This window comes from Thermobia domestica, chromosome 2 (genome assembly GCF_964235325.1).
Source record: "Thermobia domestica chromosome 2, izTheDome1.hap1.1, whole genome shotgun sequence".
NCBI lineage: Eukaryota > Metazoa > Arthropoda > Insecta > Zygentoma > Lepismatidae > Thermobia > Thermobia domestica.
The window spans coordinates 268469567-268493801 of NC_137455.1; the positions used below are offsets into that span (position 1 = coordinate 268469567).

Here is a 24235-nt window from a genome sequence, read left to right on the forward strand (position 1 = left end):
TTTGGAAATTTTGTATAGATTTTGGAAGTTTAAGAGCAAAATGGGAATTTCTGCCTTTCAAGACGAGATTTTATAAGGTTTAAGGTTGGCATCATTGATCAGGTCATCTAGTAACTTTATTCATATAGCCTCGGTCCTCCAAAGAGACTTAATTAGTAAACTTTCGGCGTAATTCTGCCCATATATAATTTTAATTAAATATGGATAGATAATTATCCGTTGATTGAGTTGCAATTTGTTAAATAGAAAATAAATTATCACAAACGTAGCTAGAGTATATTTAATTTTATTTGTTTCAATTTTGTTCTTGTACACACGTATGAAGAATCAGTTGGCGGAGATAAAGCACACTCTCCTGTGAAAACAAGAGGACGACAACCTCTCAAGAGGGATGTGCCAATCAAAACATATGGTTGTTTTTCGTTCTTCTTAATCACGGACTTATGATACGCACGCAGTACACGTGCTCCCTGATTACGCGTACGATGACATCACATGATTTATCTCTTGTTAGGACTTCTCAGAGATCGTTAGCGAATCTAAAGAACACAGCTCACAGTCCAAGGACAAAAAATGTAAGTAAGAATGAGAAAAACTGTTTCTGTTGTATGTTTTATAAGAAAGCTTACTAATCTAATTAAAATATTTATATTGCTGTTCATGAATATAAGAAAAGGGAAATATAACAAAATTTTATTTTAGCCTATATTGGTAGTAGCAGACATTAGATACAAAAGCGTTGAAATTGTTTTCATCTGAAAATAATAGGAGTAATATGAAAGGCTAACCGTATCTTCGTCTCTTTCAAGGTTGAATTATACTGGTCATGGGCGTCTCTGGCGGGGGGGAAGGGGGGGACGCGTCCCCCCAATATTTTGAAGTGACACAATCTAAAATTCCACTGAGATACTAGCAGTTAGATCATTTCCTTTGATGTCCCCCCCAAATTTTACATGCCAGAGACGCCAATGATACTGGTTGCCTTTCTCTACGACTTGGAACAAGAACGTTGCCCTGACACTTGAGGCTTATGTTGCTACTTCCAAAATAGTTAGGAAAGCAGTGACGTATCCTGAAAATCTGAATGTGTTTACCGCAGTTTAAATTGGATAAAATGTTTATAATACAACAGCATTTTTCGGTAGCTTACATGTTATGTTTTAATATTGTATGACACCTGCAATAATCATGTATCTACTTTAAATTGTAAATTAAGCATTTTACCTGAAGCCATCCAAAATCAAATCTGAAAGTAGGCCTAAATTCCGAAGGAAAGGTTTTTTAAAGAAGAAAAAGTTGTTGAAACTGACTTAAAATATTATATACAGTGTAAATTTGAGATATTTTTTGTAGGTTTCCTAGATAGGCTTTATATACTCTAAATCCTTTTTCCTATCATCTTCTGAATAACATATCAGGGTTAATATTACATTTTAAGAGGAACTAGGGTTGCAACTCTGCAAAATAAAAAAGCTGGTGACAGGAATTTTTTAACCCTGGAAACTTTTACCCCCAGGAAAGTTTTACCCTCTGGAAATCTTTACCCACCTTGTCGGTTTCTGGTAATTTCAAAGGAAAAGTCAGAAGTCACACTAAAAATTCATTTTATTGAATGTGATCTTTCAGTGTATGCACTCACTTTGGGCAAGATGGCTTTAAATCCGAAGATTTGATAGGGGGTAATAATTTCCTAGGAAATTATTATCCCCCTGTCGGTTATTGGGTACTTCAAAGACAAATTCAAATGTTGCCTTATAAATTCATACCACTCAGTAGTATCTCTTAACAGACAGAGTCACTTTGGGCAAGATGACTTTAAATCCGAAGGCTTGGTAGGGGGTTAAAAATTTCCTAGGAAATTATTACCCCTTGTCGGTTATTGGTTACTTTAAAGAGAAACTGAAATGTAACATTATAAATTGATACCACTCCCTAGTATCTCTTAACAGACACAGTCACTTTGAGCAAAATGGCTTTAAATCCGAAGATTTGGTAGGGAGTAAAAAGTTTCTAGGATATTATTACCCCCTGTCGGTTATTGGTTACTTCAAAGAGAAACTCAAATGTTACATTATAAATTGGTACCATTCTGTGGTATCTGTGAACGGAGGCACTCACTTTGGTCAAGATGACTTTATGTCCGAAAATTTGATAGTGGGTAATATTTTCCTAAGAAATTTATATCCCCTGTCGGTTCTTGGTTACTGCAAAAACAATATCAAATGTTTTTATATTATAAATTGAAGCTACTACGTGTTATTTCTTAACAGACGAATCACTCTGGCCAAGGTCGCTTTATGTTCGAAAATTTGGCTTCATAACCCTGAACTTGATAGTTGGTAATGTTTTCCTAAGAAATAACTGCTTTTTCAGTTTTGCACGTGATTTGCTGACTGACGAGGGTGTCTTAAGAAAAAAATTAAATGAAATCTTTCAGTTTTACGTCCCACAGTCATGCCTGTTAGGGTAGAGGAGTCGGTGATTATGAGAAATGAAAGTAATGGATGAATGAAGAAAGTTGGAGGAAACGGGACAGCCCTGAGAAAACCCACGAGCACGGTGTTTGTCTACCACAAAATCAACACGGCACGAGCTGGAATCGAACCAGTGACCCGAAGCACCGGAGGTGAACTCTCTACCACTGAGCCACCGCGCCCCTTAGGTGTTTTAAGATTGTTGCAGTGTCAAAGTGTATTTTCTATTAATTATTTTCTTATTATATCAATGAAATTTGTATAAGCTGCTCTCCAAGAAGAACAATTCAAATCTTACATGTAGGCAGCCTGGTATAAAAAAAAAAAAGGAAGAAACTTTCCTCCAAAATACTGCACTGTTCGTGAAAGCACCTCATGACTTATTCTACCACTAGTCGAGATTTAAGGATTCAGGAGCGTCGAAAGGAAAATATTGATTTTGAAACTCGTTTTTTAAAAAAAGCACTTGTTCAGAAATATTCACAAAAGCCTCGGACAAGGACTGATAACTTGGCACGACCTCAGCAAAAGAAAATGGACATGAGATTTGGAACATGGAATAATTGGAGTCTTTATAGGGCAGGCGCGTTAAAATCCGTAACGAGTGAGTTAGAGAAATACAGGGTGGACGTAGTAGGAGTTCGGGAAGTTAGGTGGGATGGAAATGGATCTGTGAATTCCAGAAATTTTACGTTCTTTTACGGGGAAGGAAATAAAAATCACCAGTTAGGAACAGGGTTTTTCGTTCATAAACGTATATTACCAGCAATTAAACGGATTGAATTTGTTACTGACAGACTTTCTATTATTACTATTAAGGGACGGTGGTGTGATATTATTGTTTTAAATGTATACACGACTCCAAAAGTGCATTACCACCTGCAATTCTCATTTTCCTGCAATAGCAGGCAACCCAAAAAGCTCGGCGGTTGGGTTGGTTCCGAATTCGAAAGGCGCTGGACCAAACCTCAATTTTGTAATAAATATATCAGTGTGGCAGACTGCAAATGAGGGAATAAAACAAATTGTTAAAAATGACAATAATATTATCATGACGGAGATGGATGACATCAAAGTTACAAAATGATCTTACTTAAGCAGTTCAAAAAAGATGAATGACAAAAGACACATATCAGAGGAAAACATTTCTCTCCTCACCTCCCAAAAAAAGAATCTCATAAAAAAGAAAAAGTTACATAAAGTTACGTAAGTTTTAATATAAAATCCCCACTCTATATTGTGAAAGTTGACACCCGAAAGGCAAGAACAACTGAACCAAAGTCAATAAAATTGTGCACAGATATTGTAGACGTAAAAGGAGGGAATACGAGTTTCGTATTTTCCTGGAAAAAACGGTTGGGTGGGGCACGGACCCCTCCAAACCTTTTATCACGAAATATCAAAACTGCTAGTAACAGTATGTCAGAAGTGTGTAAAAGACAGGAATAATTGCAACGGAACATTTTGTATTGAAAATACGCAAAAACTAAAGGAATACGGCCTTTTTAAATTTTCTGCGGAAAAACGGATTTAGGGGCAAAAGCTCCCACCCAAAATTTTGAAACTTGATGTCCGAAAGGCAAGAAGTGAACCGAAGTGAACGAAATTAAGCGCAGATATTGCAAACGTAACATGAGGATACGAGTTTCGTATTTTCCTCGAAAAAACGGTTAGGTGGGGCACGGAACGTGGCACGGAAAATCTAATGTGCTGGTAACAGCATGTCAGATGTGTGTAAAGGACATGTAGAATTTAATCAAACTGCGTCTATGGACAATACCCAAAAATAAAGGAAAACATTTATTTAAATTTTCTGTGAAAAAAAAAACAGTTTTAAGGGAAAAAAGCTCAAACCCAAAATTTTGAAAGTTGATGCCCGAAAGGCAAAAGGAAGTGAACCGAAGTGAATGAAATTGTGCACAGATATTGTAGATATAAAATGGGGGAATACGGTTTTAGTATTTTTCTGCAAGTAACGGTTCGGTGGGGCACTAACCCCTCCAAACCTTTGATCACGAAATATCAAAAGTGCTAGTAACCGTATCTGAGATGTGTGTAAAGGACATGAAGAATTGCAACGAAACTTTATGTGTGGACAAAAAAATAAATGAATATTGTTGTTTTTTATTTTCCGCGGAAAAACGGTTTTAGAGGGAAAAATTCTAACACAAAATTTTGGAAGTTGACGTCCGAAAAGCAGAAGAAAAAATGAAATCTTTCAGTTTTACGTCTCACGGTTATGCCGGTTAGTAGTGTTGCCACGAGACGAGACGAGACGAGACTTCAGGCTGTCTCGTCTCGTCTCGTGCAAAGCATGTCTCGTCTCGTGTCTCGTCTCGAGAGGTCCTGTCCCGTCTCGTCTCGTTTGTCTCGTCTTGTCTCGTAAAAATATAGCAGCATACGATGGGAACGAAAGTAAAATGTAGCAGGCTGCACCATGCTAATCAAGATGCAACTAACAAGGGAAGAGAGGGAGATTATATATCGAAGTGGAAGATGGTTTATATACCAATCGAAAGCACTAATGACGCCTATTACAAAACTGTAATAAAAATTTTCCGAATGCATATACTGTGCGAGTTATATGAATGTACAGGGTGTCCTGAAAATCCATTTCCACCCCTTGAAATCGCAAACGATAAGACAGATGCCAAAACTGGAAAACACGTTTTTGATCATTATAAAAGTACAATGTATCAAAGCAAACATTGTTGTCCCAGGGCCACCCACAGAGTCCCAGGCGGGGTCCAATCAAAAATTACAAAAGGTAAGGGGGTCAAGTAGTATATCGTTCGAAACTTCTTGAGAAATGAAAGAAGACGAACAAGTCCCAACTCTCTAAAATTACCCTGTGCAAAATGGCGGCCGGTCAAACTGTAAGCAAAAACGTCACTGTAGAGTTTATGGCCACCCTCCAAAGAAAGAAAAAAAAACTGAAACGGTAAGACAGATGTCAAAAAAGAAAAACATGTGTGTCATCTTTTCAAAAGTACAATGATTGGATGTAAAAATGTTTGTCCCAGGATCCTCCACAAGGTTTCAGACGGAGTCCTACTCAAAATTTTCAAATGGCAAATATGGTCAAATAAAGCTGTTGAGAAATAAAAGAACACCGAACAAGTCTCGATCCTCTAAAATTACCCTGTGTAAAATGGCGGCCGGTCAAAATGTACATCTTCATTTCGATTTTCTGAGCACGTTCACTTTCCATTTTGCAATCGGCACTTGTTTTCATTCTGAAACATTTGTACGTGTTTACTCTTCCTGGTGCAAGGAATTCTTTCGTTTGAATCATTTTATAATTGATAAACCAGATAACGAGCATAAGTACCACTGTTGTGAAGTCATAAACATAAATAAGTAGAGGTAAGAGTCTTTACTTCTGATGGCTCCAACCTCTACTTATTTATGTTCGTGGAAGTACATTATATGTTAACTAGTCAGTTCTATACTCAAAGATGTCAAATGTTGTCATTTCTTTTCTTTATGTCTTAATTTGCTTTTATTTTATTTTATTTTTTTATTTATTTAGACATTACTGGGCTCAAAGAGCAGAATCTCACAGTAGGGGCATTTCCTTTCTTTCCGTTGAGTACAAGAATTAAAGTGAAAATAAACTAAAACCCGGTTACAGAAAGAACAACTAAAATGCAAGATGTTTGCACAGTATTATCGTAGAGCGTCCATACTTGTTCTTTCTGCTTTCATTTAATAACAGCTTTAAACGATGTGCTACTTGACCTCCCTTGCCATTTGAACAATTTGAGCATGACCCCGCCTGGGACATTGTGGAGGACCCTGAGACAAATATTTTTACATCCAATCATTGTACTTTTGAAATGATGACACACATGTTTTCCTGTTTTGACATCTGCCTCACCGTTTCAGGATTTTTTTGGGGGTGGCCACCGACTTTGCAATGACGTTTTTGCTGACAGTTTGACCGGCCGCTATTCTGCACAAGGTAATTTTAGAGTATTGAGACTTGTTCCGTCTTCTTTCATTTCCCAAGAAGTTTCGAACGATATGCTACTTGACCCCCTTACCTTTTGTAATTTTTGAGTTGGACCCCGCCCAGTACACTGCGGGTGGCCTTGTGGCTTTGATACGTTGTACTTTTAAAATGATCAAACACGTGTTTTCCAGTTTTGGCATCTGTCTTATCGTTTGCGATTTCAAGGGGTGGAAACGGATTATCTGGACACTCTATATATTCATATAACTCGCATAGAATATGCATTCAGAAAATTTTTATTACAGTTTTGTAATAGGCGTCATTAGTGCTTTCGATTGGTATTTACAAGTATTACCCAGAACACACAAGACAAGAAATGTCACGGTAGCTACACCGTGAAGCCTTCACCTCTGATGTATGTGGTAGTCGGTTCGATCTCGGTTAGTGCCATGTGAACTTTGTGGTGGACAAACATTGAATGTGTGTGGGACCGCGGTGGCTCAGTGGTAGAGCGTTCACCTCTGGTGCTTGGGGTTTCGGGTTCGATCCCAGCCCCGCCAAGTGAACTTTGTGGTGGACAAAATGGGTTTTCTCAGGGTTCTCCCGTTTCCTCCCACTTTCTTCATTCCACCATTTCATTCATTACTCATCATCACTGTCTCCTTTAGCCTAATCGGCATAACCGTGGGACATAAAACTCAAAGATTTCATTTAATTTCATTTCATTTTTCGAATGTGTGTGTTTCCTCGAAGTTGTCTAGTATCCTACCACTTTCTTCATTCCACTAATTTTCCCATCATCATCCATTCGGGGTGGGCCAAAGTTGCCCAAAGGTCTTAAAAATAAATTCAAATAAGCTCACAAGGCAATTTACAAGATAATATATCTCTGCTGTTAGTTGTCTGAGGCTTCTCGACCCTACCTTCTTTTTTTTTTACATTCTAAAACATTGAAATTTGTTTCACCAGTTTCAATATACGAATATACAGTAAATTGCTCATAGGTACGTCGAAGATGAAGACACTAATGTTAAATAATGTTTACACGAAAAGCAAAGTTCGATGTAAAGGTGTCATCATCCCCGACACTATCGTATACTATCAGCCCACTTGCTTTATAGTGTCTGCATATATATATATATATATATATATATATATATATATATATATATATATATATATATATATATATAGAGAGAGAGAGAGAGAGAGAGAGAGATGGAAAGATACATAGATAAATAGAGAGATAGATATGTGTGCTCACTTTGATTTCATATATTCCAGCCTTTAGGTTTCACAAAGTTAACCCATAACAATCCAAAAACTACTTTCCATTTTAGCATATTTAGATTTGTTGCAATTACTTTTTTTTAAAAAAAAAACTCGGAACCAAATAATTTTATTGAGTAATGGAAAGTATTTGATTGAAATTTTATATGTTACTGTACACTAAGCCACTAAGCTCTACTTAAAGTGCCATAGTAATGGGAGCTGAACGACACATCGGACGAAAGAATGCTTGGGGCCAGTCTTCACCTCCATGGTTAAAATCTGTTCCCATAACCGCGGGGTGTGTGCTACTATGTGGTGGTTGCCCCGTTTGTGTAACAAACTCATGACAGTACACCCAGATTAGCTAATGGCTAGAAAAAAAAAGTTGATTTTTGGGTGGCCATTTTGGATTAAAGTTTCTTATATTGTCGGGATCTATTCGCAATCATACAACGTACATCTTCATACCAAGCCGAGCGGTCTGCGGCGATAGACCATCGGCTTGAAGGCCCCGGGTTGAGTCCCGACGTACATCTTCATACCAAGCCGAGCGGTCTGCGGCGATAGACCATCGGCTTGAAGGCCCCGGGTTGAGTCCCGGAAGGGTCATGTGTATGGATTTTAACAACATTTGTTTTTTGTCATTGTGTCAGGGGGGAAATCGTACGGGATAAAAGGATTTCAGTCTGAAAAAAATGGAGAGAATATCCTCCCCAGAGAGAGAATTAGTAAAAATATAGGATATACATTTTATAGCAGGTTTAAAAATATGGTTTGGGTATCCTATTTCTTTTCTGTTAATTATGTTCTTCAATGTTCGAATTTTGACCATTCTCATGATATTTTCTGTTTTCAACGGAGTTCCATGAATATTATACCAAATGTTCTTTAAACTTATTAAGTTCGAGAGGTTTTATATGCCTGTAATAAACAATTTCTGAAGATAATTCAGGTCCTAATGAATATTATTCACTAGGAAAGGGAAGTATTCCCCTCCTCTCAACATGGAAGCAGAGGGCAATTTCGCACTCTAGTCAGATCAAACATTTCCGCGTAACAAAACGAAGGTCCCCCTGTAAAACTTCTTTACCTAAAGTGTTATTATTAGTATCATAAATTTGCTGAAAGCAAACAATTTGAAGGGTTCGTCGATAATATCTTTGTTTTCTTTGTCCTCCGCCAGCCTTCCAAGCAAAGAGGTGAATTTTACAACATGACTGCTGTATAATAAGCGAGCGATTGGTAAAATGGTAAAAGTGTGTTTTTATGTGTATGTGTGTGTGTGTGTGAGAGAGAGAGAGAGAGAGAAGACAACATTTTAGTTGCAAGATGACATACTTCAATTGCCGTTTTCGGTTCATATAGCAAAAAGAATACCGCCACCAGAGAATAAAGACAAGTGTAGACCTTACCCAGTTTTGAAATTGAATAGATGGTGGTGGTAGTTCGGTTTCTTGACCTTGTAAAAATCTTCCTTGTCTTTGATTTTGTTTGTCATCATTCCAGCCAGAAATAAAAAAAATGAGAATTGCTCAGTTTACAGCAAGGGGAATTGGGGACAAGACATTAAGGATGATATTCCTGGAAGCTCATGTATCACGATTGTTTCATTCAATAGACAGAGGACACTTTTCTATGAAGGCTTTTCAACATGTTTTCTCACAAAGGGAATTTTCCTTTTGCAATCTATATGACCACTGGCAATTTCAATCTTGGCCATTCCCGCCAGCGTTTTCATTTTCGAGACACGAGACGAGACGAGACATTTCACGAGACGTCCCGTCTCGTGTCGTGTCTCGTCTCGTTTTCGAGACGGGACAAGTAGTCTGTCTCGTCTCGTGTCTCGTCTAAGAGGGCTCTGTCCCGTCTCGTGTCTCGTCTCGTAAACGAGACGAGACGAGACGAGACACGAGAAATGTCTCGTCTCGTGGCAACACTACCGGTTAGGCTAAAGGAGACAGACGTTGATGATGAGTAATGAATGAAATGGTGGAATGAAGAAAGTGGGAGGAAACGGAGAATCCCTAGAAAACCCACACACACGGTGTTTGTCCACCACAAAGTTCACTTGGCCGGGGCTGGGATCGAACCCAGGACCCCAAGCACCAGAGGTGAATGCTCTACCACTGAGCCACGGCGGCCCCTGAAAAGCAGAAGTAAACCGAAGTGAATAAAAATTTTCACAGATATTGAATACGTAAAATGAGGATACGAATGTCGTATTTCCCTGGAAAAAACGGCCGCGTGGGGCACGGACCCCTCCAAACATTTGACCACGAAAAATAAAAGTTCTTGTAACAATATCTCAAATGTGTGTATAGGACATGAAGAATTGCAATGAAACTTTGTGTATGAACAATAGGCAAAAAATGAAAGAATACGTTTTCTTAATGTTTTGCAGGAAAACGGTTTTAGGGGGGCAAATGAACCCACCCCAAAAGTTTGAAATTTGACGCCGAAAAAGCAAGAAGAAGTGAACCGAAGTGAATGAAATTTTTCACACATATTGTGAAAATAAAATGTGGGAATTCTAGTTCCGTATTTCCTGAAAAAACTGTTAGGTGGGGCACGGACCACTCCAAACATTTGCTCAGGAAATATCAAAAGTGCTAGTAACAGTATATCAGATTTGTGTAAAGGACATGAAGAATTCCAATGAAACTTTATGTACGGGCAATACGCAAAAAAAAAAAAAAAAAAAAATGGAGAAGGGTTTTTCTGCGGAAAAACGGTTTTAGGGGCAAAAGCTCTCACACAAAATTATGAAAGTTGACGCCGGGAAGGCAAAAAGAAGTGAACCGAAGTGAATCAAATTGTGCACGGACATTGTAGACATAAAATGAGGGAATATGGGTTTGCTATTTTCCTGGAAAAAAGGAGTGGGTGCGGCACGGACCCTCCCTAACGTTTGATTACAAAATATCAAAAGTGCTAGTATGTCAGATGTGTGTCAAGGACATGAAAAATTGCAACATAACTTTGTGTATGGACAATACGCAAAAAGTAAACGAATACGGGTTTTTCTAAGTTCTGCGGGAAAACGATTTTAGGGGGCAAAAGCTCCCACCCTAAATTTTGAAAGTTGAACTCGAAAGGCAAACAGAAGTGAATCGAAAAAAAATGAAATGAAATCTTTAAGTTTTACGTCCTACGGTTATGCCGGTTAGGCTAAAGGAGACGGTGATGATGAGTAATGAATGAAATGGTGGAATGAAGAAAGTGGGAGGAAACGGGAGAACCCCGAGAAAACCCACGCACACGGTGTTTGTCCACCACAAAGTTCACTTGGCGGGGGCTGGGATCGAACCCGGGACCTCAAGCACCAGAGGTGAACGCTGTACCACTGAGCCACCGCGGCCCCAAGAAGTGAATCGAAGTGAGTGCAAATGTGAACATATATTGTAGACATAAAATGAGGATACGGGTTTCATATTTTCCTGGAGAAAATAGTCGTGTGGGGCACGGACCCCTCCAAACCTTTGATCACAAAAAATTAAAATGCTAATAACAGTATGTAGAAAGTGTATAAGGGACATGAAGAATTGCAATGAAACTTTTTGTATAGATAATACGCCAGAAATAAAGCAATACGGGTTCTTTTATGTTCTGTTGAAAAATGGTATTAGGGGGCAAAAGCTCCCACACAAAATTTTGAAAATTGACGCCCGAAAGGCAAAAAGAAGTGAACCGAAGTGAATGAATTTCTACACAGATATTGTAGACGTAAAATGAGGGAATACGGTTTTCTATTTTCCTGGAAAACAGGGTTGGGTGCTGCATGGACCCCTCCAAACCTGTGATCACGAAATATTAAAAGTGCTACCAACAGTATGTCAGATGTGTGGAAACAACTTGAAGAATTCCAACATAACTTTGTGTATTAACAATACGCAGAAAAATGAATACTTTTTTTTTTGTTCTGCGGAAAAACGGTTTCAGGGGAAAAAGCCACCACCCGAAATTTTGAAAGTTGACGTCCGAAAGGCAAGAAGAAGTGGGCCGAAGTGAATGAAATTGTGCACAGATATTGCAGACGTAAAATGAGGGTACGAGTTTCGTACTTTCCTGGGAAAAACAGTAGGGTGGTGCACAGACCCCTCCAAACCTTTGATCCCGAAAAATCAAAAGTAATAATAACAGTATGTCAGATGTGTGTAAAGGAAATAAACAATTGCAACATAACTTTGTGTATGGACAATACGCAGAAAGTAAATGAATACGGGTTTTGTTATGCTCTGCGGGAAAACGGTTTTTGAGGGGCAAAACCTCCCAAACAAAATTTTGAATGTTGACTCCCAAAAGGCAAAAAGAAGTGAACCGAAGGGAGTGAATTTGTGAAAAGATTTTGTAGACATAAAGAGAGTGAATACGGGTTTCGTATTTTCCTTTAGAAATCGGTTGGGTGGGGCACCGACCCCTCCAAAGCTTTGATCACAAAAAATGAAAAATGCTAGTAACAATATGTTAGATGTGTGTAAAAGACATGAAGAATTGCAACAAAACTTTCTGTGTGGACAAAAAATAAAGAATATGTTTTTCTTTTTTGCGGAAAGACGGTTTTAGGGGCAAAAGAACCCAAAACCAAAATTTTGAAAGTTGACGCGCGAAAGGTAAGAAGAAGTGAACTGAAGTGAATGAAATTTGGACAGATATTGTAGACACAAAATTAGGGAATAAGTTTCCTTATTTTCCTGGAAAAAACGGCCAGGTGGAGCATGGATCCCTCCAAACCCTTCATCACGAAATATCAAAATATCCAGTAACAGTATATCAGATGCGTGTAACGGACATGAAGAATTGCATCAAACTGCGGGTATGGGTTGAGTTGAGTTGATTTTAGTTTAGCGTCCCTTTCAGCAGCGAGACTGTATGAGACGTGGACCTACTGATTAACGTGGAATCCGAACCACATGAGCTCCCGCCGGGAATCGAACCCGGGTCTCCCACGCCAAAGGCGCGTACGCTAACCGCTTAGCCACGGAGGAGCTCTGCGAGTATGGACAATACGCAAAAAATGAACGAATACATTTTTTAATTTTGGTTAAAAACGGTTTTGGTTGGCAAAAGCCCCCGTCTACAATTTTGGAATTTGACCCCAAAAGACAAGAAGAAGTGGAAAGAAGTGAATGAAATGTCCACTAATATTGTAGAGGTAAGGTGAGGGAATACGTGTTTCGTATTTTCCTGAAAGAAAAAAAAATGTGAGTGAACCGAGGCGTTGAGTGGCGGGAGAAGTGGACCGAAACGAAAGCAATTGTATGTAGATATTAGATATGTAAAATATGGCCTCTCGTGTTTCACAAGTGTCGTGTCTCCATCCGATTTCTTCAAATTTGGCAGATCAAGTAACAGCAAACACAAACAGTATAGCGTATTTTATAGTATTTCAGGAGGCACCTTTAACCCTTGCAATGTTTTTTCAGCATAAAGAAAAACACGTGTCGATTTATTTCCAGTTTGCTATTGGTATGCCAATTTGAAGCAAAACGGATAGGAACACTTGAGAAACACGAGAGCCCTTATTTTACATATAATGTCTACACACAATTTGATTTGCTTGGGTCCACTCCTTTCTGACCTATTACGGTAATATTTCCTTTTTTTGGGGGGATGGGACCTAGGCCCCAACACTGTTTTTCCGCAAAAATTAAAACACGTTCCATATACTGTTTTGCAAATAGTCCCTTTACGAAGTTTCGTTGCAATTCTCCATATTCTTTAGGAACATTTGCGTAAATTATTTGCACTTTTGATATTCCGTAATCAACGGTTTAGAAGGTCCGTGCCTCACTCAACCGCTTTTCCCAGGAAAATACGAAACCCAATTATCTCGTTTTTCGTCTACAATATCTGCGCACAATTTCATTTAATTCGGTGCACTTCTTCTTGCATTTTGGGCTTCAAATTTCAAAATTTGGGATGGGGGCTTTTGCCCCCTAAAACAGTTTTTCCGCAGAAAATAAAAGAAAAACCGTATTCGTTTATTTTTTGCGTATTGTCCCTACACAATGTGTCGTTCCAATTCGTCATGTCCTTCAAACACTTCTGTTATTAGCAGTTTTGATATTTCATGATCAAAGTTCTGGAGGTGTGTGTGTCCCACCTAAACGGTTTTCTTTTTTTTCTCAGGAAAATGAGAAAAACGTATTCCCTCATTTTATGTCGACAATATCTGTGCACAATTTTATTCAGTTCGGTTCACTTCCTCTGGCCTTCCGGGCCTTAACTTTCAAAATTTTGGGTGATAGCTTTTGCCCCCTGAAATCGTTTCTCAGCACAAAATAAAAAAAAATAGTGTGCCTTTATTTTTTGGTATGTTGTTCATACACAAAGTTTCGTTGCAATTCTTTGTGTCCTTTACACACATTTGTCATATTGCTATTATCACTTTCGATATTTCGTGATGAAAGTTTTGGAGGGATCCGGTCCCCACCTAACCGTTTTTTCCAGGAAAATACGAAACACGTGTTCCCTCATTTTATATTTGCAATATGTGTGTAAAATTTCGTTTACTTTGGTTTCCTTGGGTTTTGCCTTTGGGGCGTCAACTTTCAAAATTGTGGGTGGGGTCTCTTGCCCCTTAAAACCCTTTTCTCCGCAGAAAATAAGAAACACGTATTCGTTTATTTCATGTATAGTATCTACCTTCCAAATTTTATCAAGATCAGAGTGTTACACTTCAGAAGTGTTGCTTGTTAATAATAATATTTCTCTAAAATTTTATGAACAAATAGAGGGAATTAAAGCGAAAAATTGGGATCAATTGGAACTTCGGCTCCTACCAACATTGAAAGAAATGACAGCACAAATATTTAGATGCAAGGTAGACATAAAATTTAGAACTGAGATTTAACTATATTTCTGTCATGATTTTAATGCAGACTTCGAAGTTCTTAAATGCTAATTAAGTCAGGATTTCACATCCAAATTAAGTTGCAACATAATAATTCTTGTTAGAAAACCCGAATCGGCAATGCGAATTTAAGATTAGCCGATACTTTAGATAGCATGGGAAAAAGGTGAAGAGTGTAATCTAAGTGTGCTGCCAAGTGAGTTGCGAGGCGGTTTAATAAATTGGATGTCTTCTACTCGGCAGAGTCCACTTCAACCGTTTAATTTTGTTTTAAAACAAAACATTTTTGTCATGAGTTACATTTAGGGATGCGCACGAGACGAATCGAGACAGGATTTTCCTGACAAAATTCGAGTAGAGACATGGCACTTCCAATAGAGAAATATACATTTTTCGAGTCGAGACATCACTTTTACAGCACATTTTCGAGACGAGACAGCCACAAATCTTGTCTCGTGCGCATTCCTAGTTATATTAGCACACACTAAATGAGTGACAATTTATATTATGATAGAATATACTATGAGCTTTAATAGAAAAAGTGTAGACACTCGATAATTATTTTATGTAGTAAGATTTCAATAGATTCAGTGCTTGATCGTGCCATGTATGAAGTTATGAAATATGAATTGGTTTCAACAGGCGCGGATCCAAGAGGAATTTTATAGGGGATAGGGATACAGCCCCCCCCCCATGACGCTCAGGTGTACACTGGATAGAGTGGGTTTCAATCCTACTTTATTTACACTGGGTAAAGTTGGAAACTATGGTTTAGTCCAGCGTTTCCCAACCTTTTTCAACTTGCGGCACACTTCAGGGTAACTTGAATTTTCGCGGCACACATATTATTATTATTATTATTATTATTATTATTATTATTATTATTATTATTATTATTATTATTATTATTATTATTATTATTATTATTATTGTTATTATTTGAAAATATAAAATACTGTAGTATTTTTGTCTGATTACTGACATCCTTCTCACAGAGAAGAAAGCTAGACCACTGTTTTTTCCCCGTGGTAAATCATGGTAAATGCTTATTTTTCATTTTAATTTAAAAATAGAAAACAATTACAATCAGATATAGGGCTCAAGTTGTTAAAAATACACTTTTTTTTCGAAAACTGTATTCAACCTTTCATTAAGAAGGAGGATCACTAAATAACGAACGAACAAACGAATCTCTTTTACTTTTAAAACACAAATATAGGTAATTCGTATGCATGTTTACTTTGCCGGAAGGATTGAATAATATTTTAAAATTTCAAGTTACGAAATAGTCTGCAACAATAAAGAAGCAATAATGGTCATAACAATGATAACAAATACTTTTTTTTTCAAAATTAGAAATGTACAGAAAAATGTTCTACAGAAAACTAACACAGTATGAAACTTTAAATTTTAGATTCATAGTAATAATTTGAAATACAAATATACCTTTTTCTGTATGTCTTGTAATTTGATTGCTATAAAATTAATAATTTTGTTCCGATTTCCTCGCGGCACACCAGCGACCCATTCGCGGCACACCACTGTGCCGCGGCACACCGGTTGGGAAACGCTGGTTTAGTCCATCCCTTGATCATATTCTGGTTCTGCGGTGTTAATATCTGGTCAGAACTTGCTGTTCTAGAAGCCTTAAGTTCATACGCGATAAAATAGTATTTCCGCATTATGCACCTTTTTAAACTATTTTCAATATTTGTATGTATCTTCAGATAAACCCTCCGTGAAAAGTTTTATTTACTGGATACTGTATTTCTGACGATGCTTTCATTATCAAATAGTGTATGTAGTTTTATTTAACATAGAATTGCATACGACAAAACAGTAGAAAACATTCTCATTGTTTTAACTTTTCTTGAGTTGATTTTGAACTTAACGTCCCTTTCAGCAGCGAAGCTATATAAAACGTGGACCTACTAATTAACGTCGAATCCGAATCACATGAACTCCCACCGGGAATCGAACCTCGGTCTTCCATGCGTTAACTTTACTAGAATTTGGACTCAAACGCTCTGCAGCAGATTTAAAACGGCGGACTTGCCACCCCTGAGTTTTTCAATGAATGTATTTCTTAGTAATTATTTTAATTCTACTTTTGAAAAGGTGTAAGCATTTTGCTTTAAAAAAATCCTTGAATTATACGTAGTCTGTGTTGAATACAGGTTTCATTTTTGTACGTGGCAATAGTAACTTCCATGGTCCCCTCTTTTCTACCTCTAGACACAGAAATTTTGTTTTTAATAACGCCAAATTACGATTTTTATCAATAAAGAGTGGCTGTCCTACTAACTCTTGTATCGATTTCCCGCTAAGCAAAGATAAAGTGAATCTGAAAAGGTAGGGGAACGGTAGGTAGCGGCATGACATCATGCCGTCCCCCATGCCTATCTTTGCTCATTGTAATTTCTTAGGAACTGGGGGGACACCGTACACATTTTTTGGAGGTGGGGGACGGCGTCCCCTGCATTCCCAAGCACTTTTACCTCTGCTGCTAAGTATTAATTGCTGTAAGGACTAACGAAAAATATTATGTGGTAATTCTACTACTACTACTACTACTACTACTACTACTACTACTACTACTACTAATAATAATAATAATAATAATAATAATAATAATAATAATAATAATAATAAATGATCTGAATGATAAAGATATTTTTTTAACTTTCTAATACAATCTCTGTGGGCTTTCGCGAATATGGATATATTGTTTTTAAGAGGAATAAAGAGGCTTCAAACAACGACGATTTGTATAAAAGTCTTATCAGGTGTCTGACAGCTGACCTTGTGTTTGTTTTTTTTAACACAATGTTACAAGGCACAGAAGCGTGCGGGCATTTTGCTTTTTTTTGCCTGAGTGTAGTTTCAGTACTAAAATCAAGACTTTCGTTCTGTCGTTGGCACGTGACGAAGCAGCTTGTTTGCTGTGCGATGTTTTGCCTTCAGGCGATCGACTAGATCGAAAAGTCAAGAAAGAAAGAAAAAACAAAACGATATGCTTGTTTCATGGAGATATGCTTGCTTCTTGGCATTATTGTTTGAAAACTAAAACTGTTCTGAGTATCCATTTTGTTATGTCCATAATAAGTATAAAGGGAAATGTTAATTCTCATATATAGTAGGGGTAAAACTGAGGGGGAACGCGAGGGTAACGTTATATATATTAGCGATGGCCGGATCCGGATCTGGTCGGATTCGAAGATCCGGATCTGGATCCGGATCTCGGATCTGGGTCCGGATCTCGAATCTCGGATCTGGATTCGAAATTCGGATCTGGGTTCGAAATTCGGATCTCAGATCTTGATTCTTATCCAAACCCACATCCCACCCAAATTGTGATAAACTTGAATATCAAAAATTCGCCGAAAGAAATTTCCTGAAGTCCTGACAGTGAAGAAGAAAACAGAAAATTAAGAAGAATACTGGCAAGTTTATTTGTCTCCTTCAATCTACACTAACGATTAAATGCTTGCCTAACTAAAAAATAATCTGATTTGATCTGGATGAGAGTTCGAATGTCGAATCTAAGTCCACCCGGTTGCAGGACCGAGATGAAATACATACATATTTATATTTGAAACCGGAATACAAAACACGAATATTTAAAATTCCTCAATACACCTATTTCATTGACAGTTAAGTAAACATAAACAGTTAAGATAAGTATTGACTAGTTTTTACGTATATTTATCTTGCTCAGTCTGCTCAAAATATCAAATGTTTAACTTACAATTAGATTTAATAATTATTTAATAAATCACAATATGAGCACCGAGAATAAACTATGAATTTTGGTACCCCTTATCTAGATTTGAAATTTCGGATTTATACATAGAATCAGGCTGAAAGATAAATATTTGAGATCTGGAAACCGAAACAAGTGCTAGTACCAAGATCGTAGCCGTTTGTACCTATGTAGTGCGAGCGGAAGGCACTTGCACTAAGTCCGGGTGTACTTTGGGGAACACGAGAAACTAAAAACAGATATATATTCTTTTTCAGGGTCAAGTCGCGCTTTAACATGACTTTTCATGAGTGTTGTGTTTAAATACGAAAACTGTAATGGCGACTTGTTTGAAATAAATGCCATTTTTTTAGCAATAAAGTTAGGTTCTTTCACATTGATTAAAAATTACCAAAGCACATTTCACTGATGAGAGTGCTGGTTCTTATGGAAGCTTTCACACTGAACCGAAGATTTCCTCATGTGGGTATCGGATTGCCACAATTCACCTTCCTGAAAGACGTGGTTTATCAGAAGGTCGGCCAAGATTCTTTTGGACTTAGCGTGTAGACTGCTTCTGGTCTCAATTATTCAAATATAGTAAGACTAACCGTATATAAAGTTGGTTCGAAATGATTTAAAATGAAGGGTGCGGTGGCTCCGTGGTAGAGCGTTCACCTCCGATGATTGGGGTTCCTGGTTCGATCACAGCACGCGCCGTGTGGACTTTGTGGTGGACAAACATCGTGCTCGTGGGTATTCTCGGGGTTCTCCCGTTTCCTCCCACTTCCTTCATTCCCCCATTTCACTCATTTCTCATTATCACCGTCTCCTTTAGCCTAACCGGCATAACCGCGGGACGTTAAACTTAAAGATTTCATTTCATTTCATGATTTAAAATATCACTAATTGACCTTAAGGGTATAATTGCGATTTAAATATTCGTAAATTAGAAGAGATGTAAAAATTAAGCGTTAAAATAAATCCGATAATTCCTAATGCAACCTAATAATAGCAATAAAACTCCTTATGTAACATTTTCAAAGCTAAGATTAACAGTTATGTTCTTGAAGAGGGTTTATGGCAACATAGATTATAAATCCAATTATCATAACTAGTACCTCTGACAGCCCCGCATTTCACATCACCATCGCCCTTCATCCTGACAATTCCGGACATCCGGGCAATTCACTTACCCACAATGACTTTTCAGGCGTTCCAGTGACATCAATATCTCAGTTTGGGTCTGGGTTCATGCTTCGGTGAACCTTGACTATCACCATCAGCAGCTATTAGAGAATCAGAACTTATTTCTGTATTAGATAATGTGGGTAACTATAGCTTTTCGTCTATAGAAGACTGAAAGCCTGCCTTCGGTGCCCGTGGTCATGGGTTCAATTTACGGAGAGGCACTCAACAATTTCGATGTTGACCCAGCATCGTGGGGGAGTTATCTTAAGTAAGAGGTAGCGGACTCCAGTCTAGAAAGCCGGCATAAGGACTTCGGGTGTCGATGCGTTGACTACACATCCCCACTTTGAACGTAAGGCCGCTGGTAGGAACCAAAGGACTGTCGTGCCAAGAATTTAGTTTGTTTTAATTATCATAAATGCCTTCTTTATTATTAAATTTTATCCAATATTTTATTTTCAACTAGTTTGCAAAACTCGGAGCTAGCTACTTGTTTCCTTTTTAATTCATGTTCATAGTTAGAAGAACTAATCACTAAGGAAAAACAATCTTTTCAATAAAATTCGTCTCGCGTCTTTCGTAGCTCCAAGTTTAGTTATTTTTAGTTTTTTTTTTAAGTTGAAGGGCGGTTTATCATTTCCCTTCGCTTTCCCTATTTTTTTCTAGTTTTACCTATATTTCTTTGCACGGACATTGCACCTATACCCACGTGCTTAGTGTGTTCGTTTACAAAAGCGGGCCATTTTCCTGCCACTATAGAAAGTAAGAGTGCACTGTATCAGAGAAATTTTAATTGACGTATGTAAGTGAATATATCTGTGACGAAGTCATAATTACTCAGTTTTTGCATCGTACATAGTTTCCTCATCCTCATTAATCTCTTTACCCCCGCTTCCTGAATTCCAGTTCTAGTATTCTTTCTTGATAGCGGACTGATGTCTCATGTAGACTTATTAACTATAACATCAACAATAAATAAAGTACGGTTTAATTTGCACTAATTTTAAAACATTACATTAATTAAATAATAATAATAATAATAATACGGAGAGAGCTCAGGCTACTTGTTATGATTCTTGCTTCGCAATGGATTATACCGGATTCGAATTCGGAGACCAGCCATCCTGACTGAAGATTTTCCAGGGTTGTTTCTCAGTTATACTGGGCAAATGCTAGGTTAGTACCTTGATCTAAGGCTCTGGAGACCTTCCTTCCATTCCTTTTCCAATGTTTTCATCTGTTGATTACTACAGTGTAAAGTAGCCTCTGAGGATGTATCTGGTAGCTTATAGTGAAAAAACAATAACGACGTAATATATCTTCACGAAACGTGTGGGTTAATTTAACTACAGCCTTACAGTCCCAATATATAGCTAAAGTTTTAATATCAAATTCCTGACTTTTAAATACTATTTTCATATTGTTTCAGCTTTCAATTTTCTCACGTATGTTCCCACCGAGAATGGAACCTGAGATCACATGAACAAATGCGAATATGTTAAATATTTTTGAACCCTTTAATATACAAAACACAAAACGCTTCAATGATACGACGCATGGATATGTTTTGGTTACCTCCTGCAATGCATGTTTAAAGAAACATGGAGGGTGAAGAAAAAATAATAGAAATCTCTTTTATATTTACTCCTTCAACAAACGACCGACCTCAGAAGGGCAAGCCATAAGTTAGGCAATAAAGTCATACAACGAACACAACCATATCGCTCTCCTGAAATTCTCACGCCAACCAGTCTATATTTTTTGTTGTATATACCTTCGAAGTGAAAGATATTCATTATTACATTTGTTGATGGTTGGACTCTAGTGAGTCAGAAACTACTATTAATAAAGAATTTGTTTTGTCTAGTATTCCTGCGATTAAAAGGGCCTTATCTAAAAGATATTTCATTTTTATCTGAGAAAAGGAGAAAGTTTATTTTCTAAGAATAAAATAAATATTATCAATGTGAAGCTAACATTAAGTTTCGAAGAGGAGCTAAACAGAAGAATTTGTTACCATTTACATCAGTTTTCAGACAGTTCACTATACTCTGAAATGGGAAGAAATCAAACTTGGAAACATTTTACTAAAGCGACTTCGACAGAAAGTGCAACATGTAAATATTGCAAGGTTAAAATAAAATAAAGAACAAAGGTAGCACAAACGTGTTACGGAAACATTTAAAAGCACAGCAACCTACTATATCAGTGAATCAGAAAAAAGTTTTAACGAATTTTAGATAATCAATTTTATAAGATCACAATTTCAGATGTAGGTTTGGATACGAATCAAGGTCTGGGATTCGAATTTCGGATCCAGATCCGAGATCCGGACCCAGATCCGAGATCCGGATCCGGATCTCACTGGATTCGGGATATCCGGATCCGAAAATTTTTGGCCATCCCTAATATATATAATAACATATCATATTTCTTTCCAAAATTTTATAAAAACTATTTATTTTATAGAGTTCAAAATTCGGCCAAATGTTTATTAGTATTAATATTGCATGTTCACTTTTACTTTTTCTTACTAAGATAATATAATAGCACGCTAATTAAAAATTAATTTTCTTCCATTTAAAAGCTGTTTAAGATATTGGCTGCATTTTGCAACAGTGCAGAACAGCAGATAGGAATCTAACCAGGTAGATTTCTTTCTCTCTCTTCCCTCGCTAGATCACGTGCGTGAACTTAGGATTGTCCGCGGAGAAAAAGAAACCGATAGAATGTAGATTGACAGCAAATACGAACAAAGTCTGTTTTCTTTCTCTTCATAGATCGTAAAGATTTCCTTGATTCTATGTAAACATCTCCGCGAATAATTACTTGTACAGGAATATTGCAGCTAACAACGTAAGAAAGTTTCAGAAAATCTGTCTATGTTGTTTTCAAGTGTGGGGAGTCTGTTCATCTTTTAAAATCAGTTTCGAAATGTAGAGCGTAGAACAAACTCACTTATTTTTTGCATCAACTGACAAAAGTTTACATACAGATCAAAGAGAAGTCTTAGTGCGTTTACACACGGCAACGATAATATCGGTGGAAGCATCGATAATGTCGGCGGTGAAATCGACTTCAATGTACTCAAATCGTAGCTTACACACGTCACCGATATTATCGGCCGATCCTCCGACACGCAGATGCTGTCGGCCAAGCCCCAGATAATGTCGGCGGTATCGCGGACACCGATTTTGTCGGTGGCAATGTTTCCTTATGACTGGATGCACATGTGGCCGATAATGTCGGCCGGCCAGTGGGTTAGATGAAGAGAGTGAGTGACAAGGCGCTGTATATTTTTGTTTCGTTTCTTGTCTTTGGAATTTTGTTGTTTCCATTTTTTTCTATTATAATTGTATAATAATATTATTATTATCTTGTCCTATAAACAACTTCGGAACAGCTTATTATTTTTTTTACAGTCTCTGTTTTGGAGTAGCTAATTCCCTTTATTAAATAAGTATAAAATGTGGGAAGTTTGAAGAGTACTGATTTCCCTCTAAATAGCTATTACCAAATAGAATATAGAAAATTTAGATAACCAAGTTCTTGATTATTTTCCACTAATTTTTAATTTTTGTTCTTTCTCTCTCTGTCTCTCTCTCTCTCACACACACACACTCTTTGATGGTATATTTTTTAATCTATTAATGCATTTAAATTTCAATACATTCTGGAAATTAATTTAAGCGTAATTTTCAAATTTTGATACACTGTGAACATAAGCATATGGAAAAAATCCTAATTATTATTACTTCCTTTTATTTTCATTAGAATTGTGTGCAGATCACTTTTCCCGGTTCCACTCAATAAGCAGTGATTGAATACAATATTTTTTGACAAGTCAAAGTAGAATTATTATTTTGAAACGAAACCAACACAATCAAACACTCTTTCCCAAGCTCCAAGGACAAGTTACTCACTTGGCATTTTCTTGATTGTGATCTCAACAATAGGGATGTGACTTCATGCTTCACTTGTTACAGATTTTTTCTCTCACTTCCAAAACTATCCCAAATCTCCCATTTTAAAAAATAATGTGTAGAATGGCAATTGAAAACAAAGACCAAAGCTATGTATCCAAGTTTTCCCTCTCCCCTTTGTACCGGGATCGACCAGCTGATAGAGTTCTGCATTTTAGCTACAGTGACTGGATCAAAAGGTTGTGTATTATTGCATTCTTACCTTTCTAGTTTTGCTTAGATTTTTAGAGATGTCAGGAATTTTTCCATTCGATATTTTAACCGTTATTGAACTTGTGGTATGTAGACCTTGCATATGGGATAAGATAACAGACTCTTTCAAGGACAGGATTGAAAAGCAAAAAGCACGGCGAGAAATTTATGCAAGCCTTGTCCAGGATTTTGAGTTCATGGACAAAGAAACGAGAAACGACAGGTATGTATGCAACAGCGCAAATCTGTCTTCAACATTAGGGGAGGGGGGGACGGGTAAGATCGTTCCCATGTTATATATATACATATATAGCGATGTTCAAAATATTTCTGTAGCCGAGAAACAATGCTGTAGAGGATCAGGGGAGCAGAATTGTCTTCAACATTGGGAGGCGGGCAGATTTGAGGCTTATTCTGAGTGGACATTAATTTCATCTCACTTTCCTTTCTAGCGATCGGACACAAATAATCAAATTTCTCTCCCAAAAAACAAATTTCAAATTGGATTATTGGGGAGGACAATCTCCCCAGTTCCAAGATTGGAGGGGACATGTCCACTTCATCCCCCCGGGA

The 24235-nt window shown here is 37.4% G+C and overlaps 1 protein-coding gene across 2 annotated transcripts in view; it reads left to right on the forward strand.

Annotated features, from left to right (window-relative positions):
* Window positions 1–429: 429 nt before the first annotated feature.
* LOC145678491 (hydroxylysine kinase) overlaps window positions 430–24235 on the forward strand; it is a 124909-nt gene continuing 101103 nt past the window's right edge. Inside the window, exon 1 of one of the 2 annotated variants that reach the window (XM_081748688.1) lies at window positions 430–575. Coding sequence is in view for 1 of the 2 variants with exons in the window: in XM_081748690.1 (XP_081604816.1) it covers window positions 486–575 (90 nt within the window). In the remaining variant the exon portion in view is untranslated. The remainder of the gene's footprint in view (window positions 576–24235) is intronic. The other variant, XM_081748690.1, reaches the window with a different exon arrangement.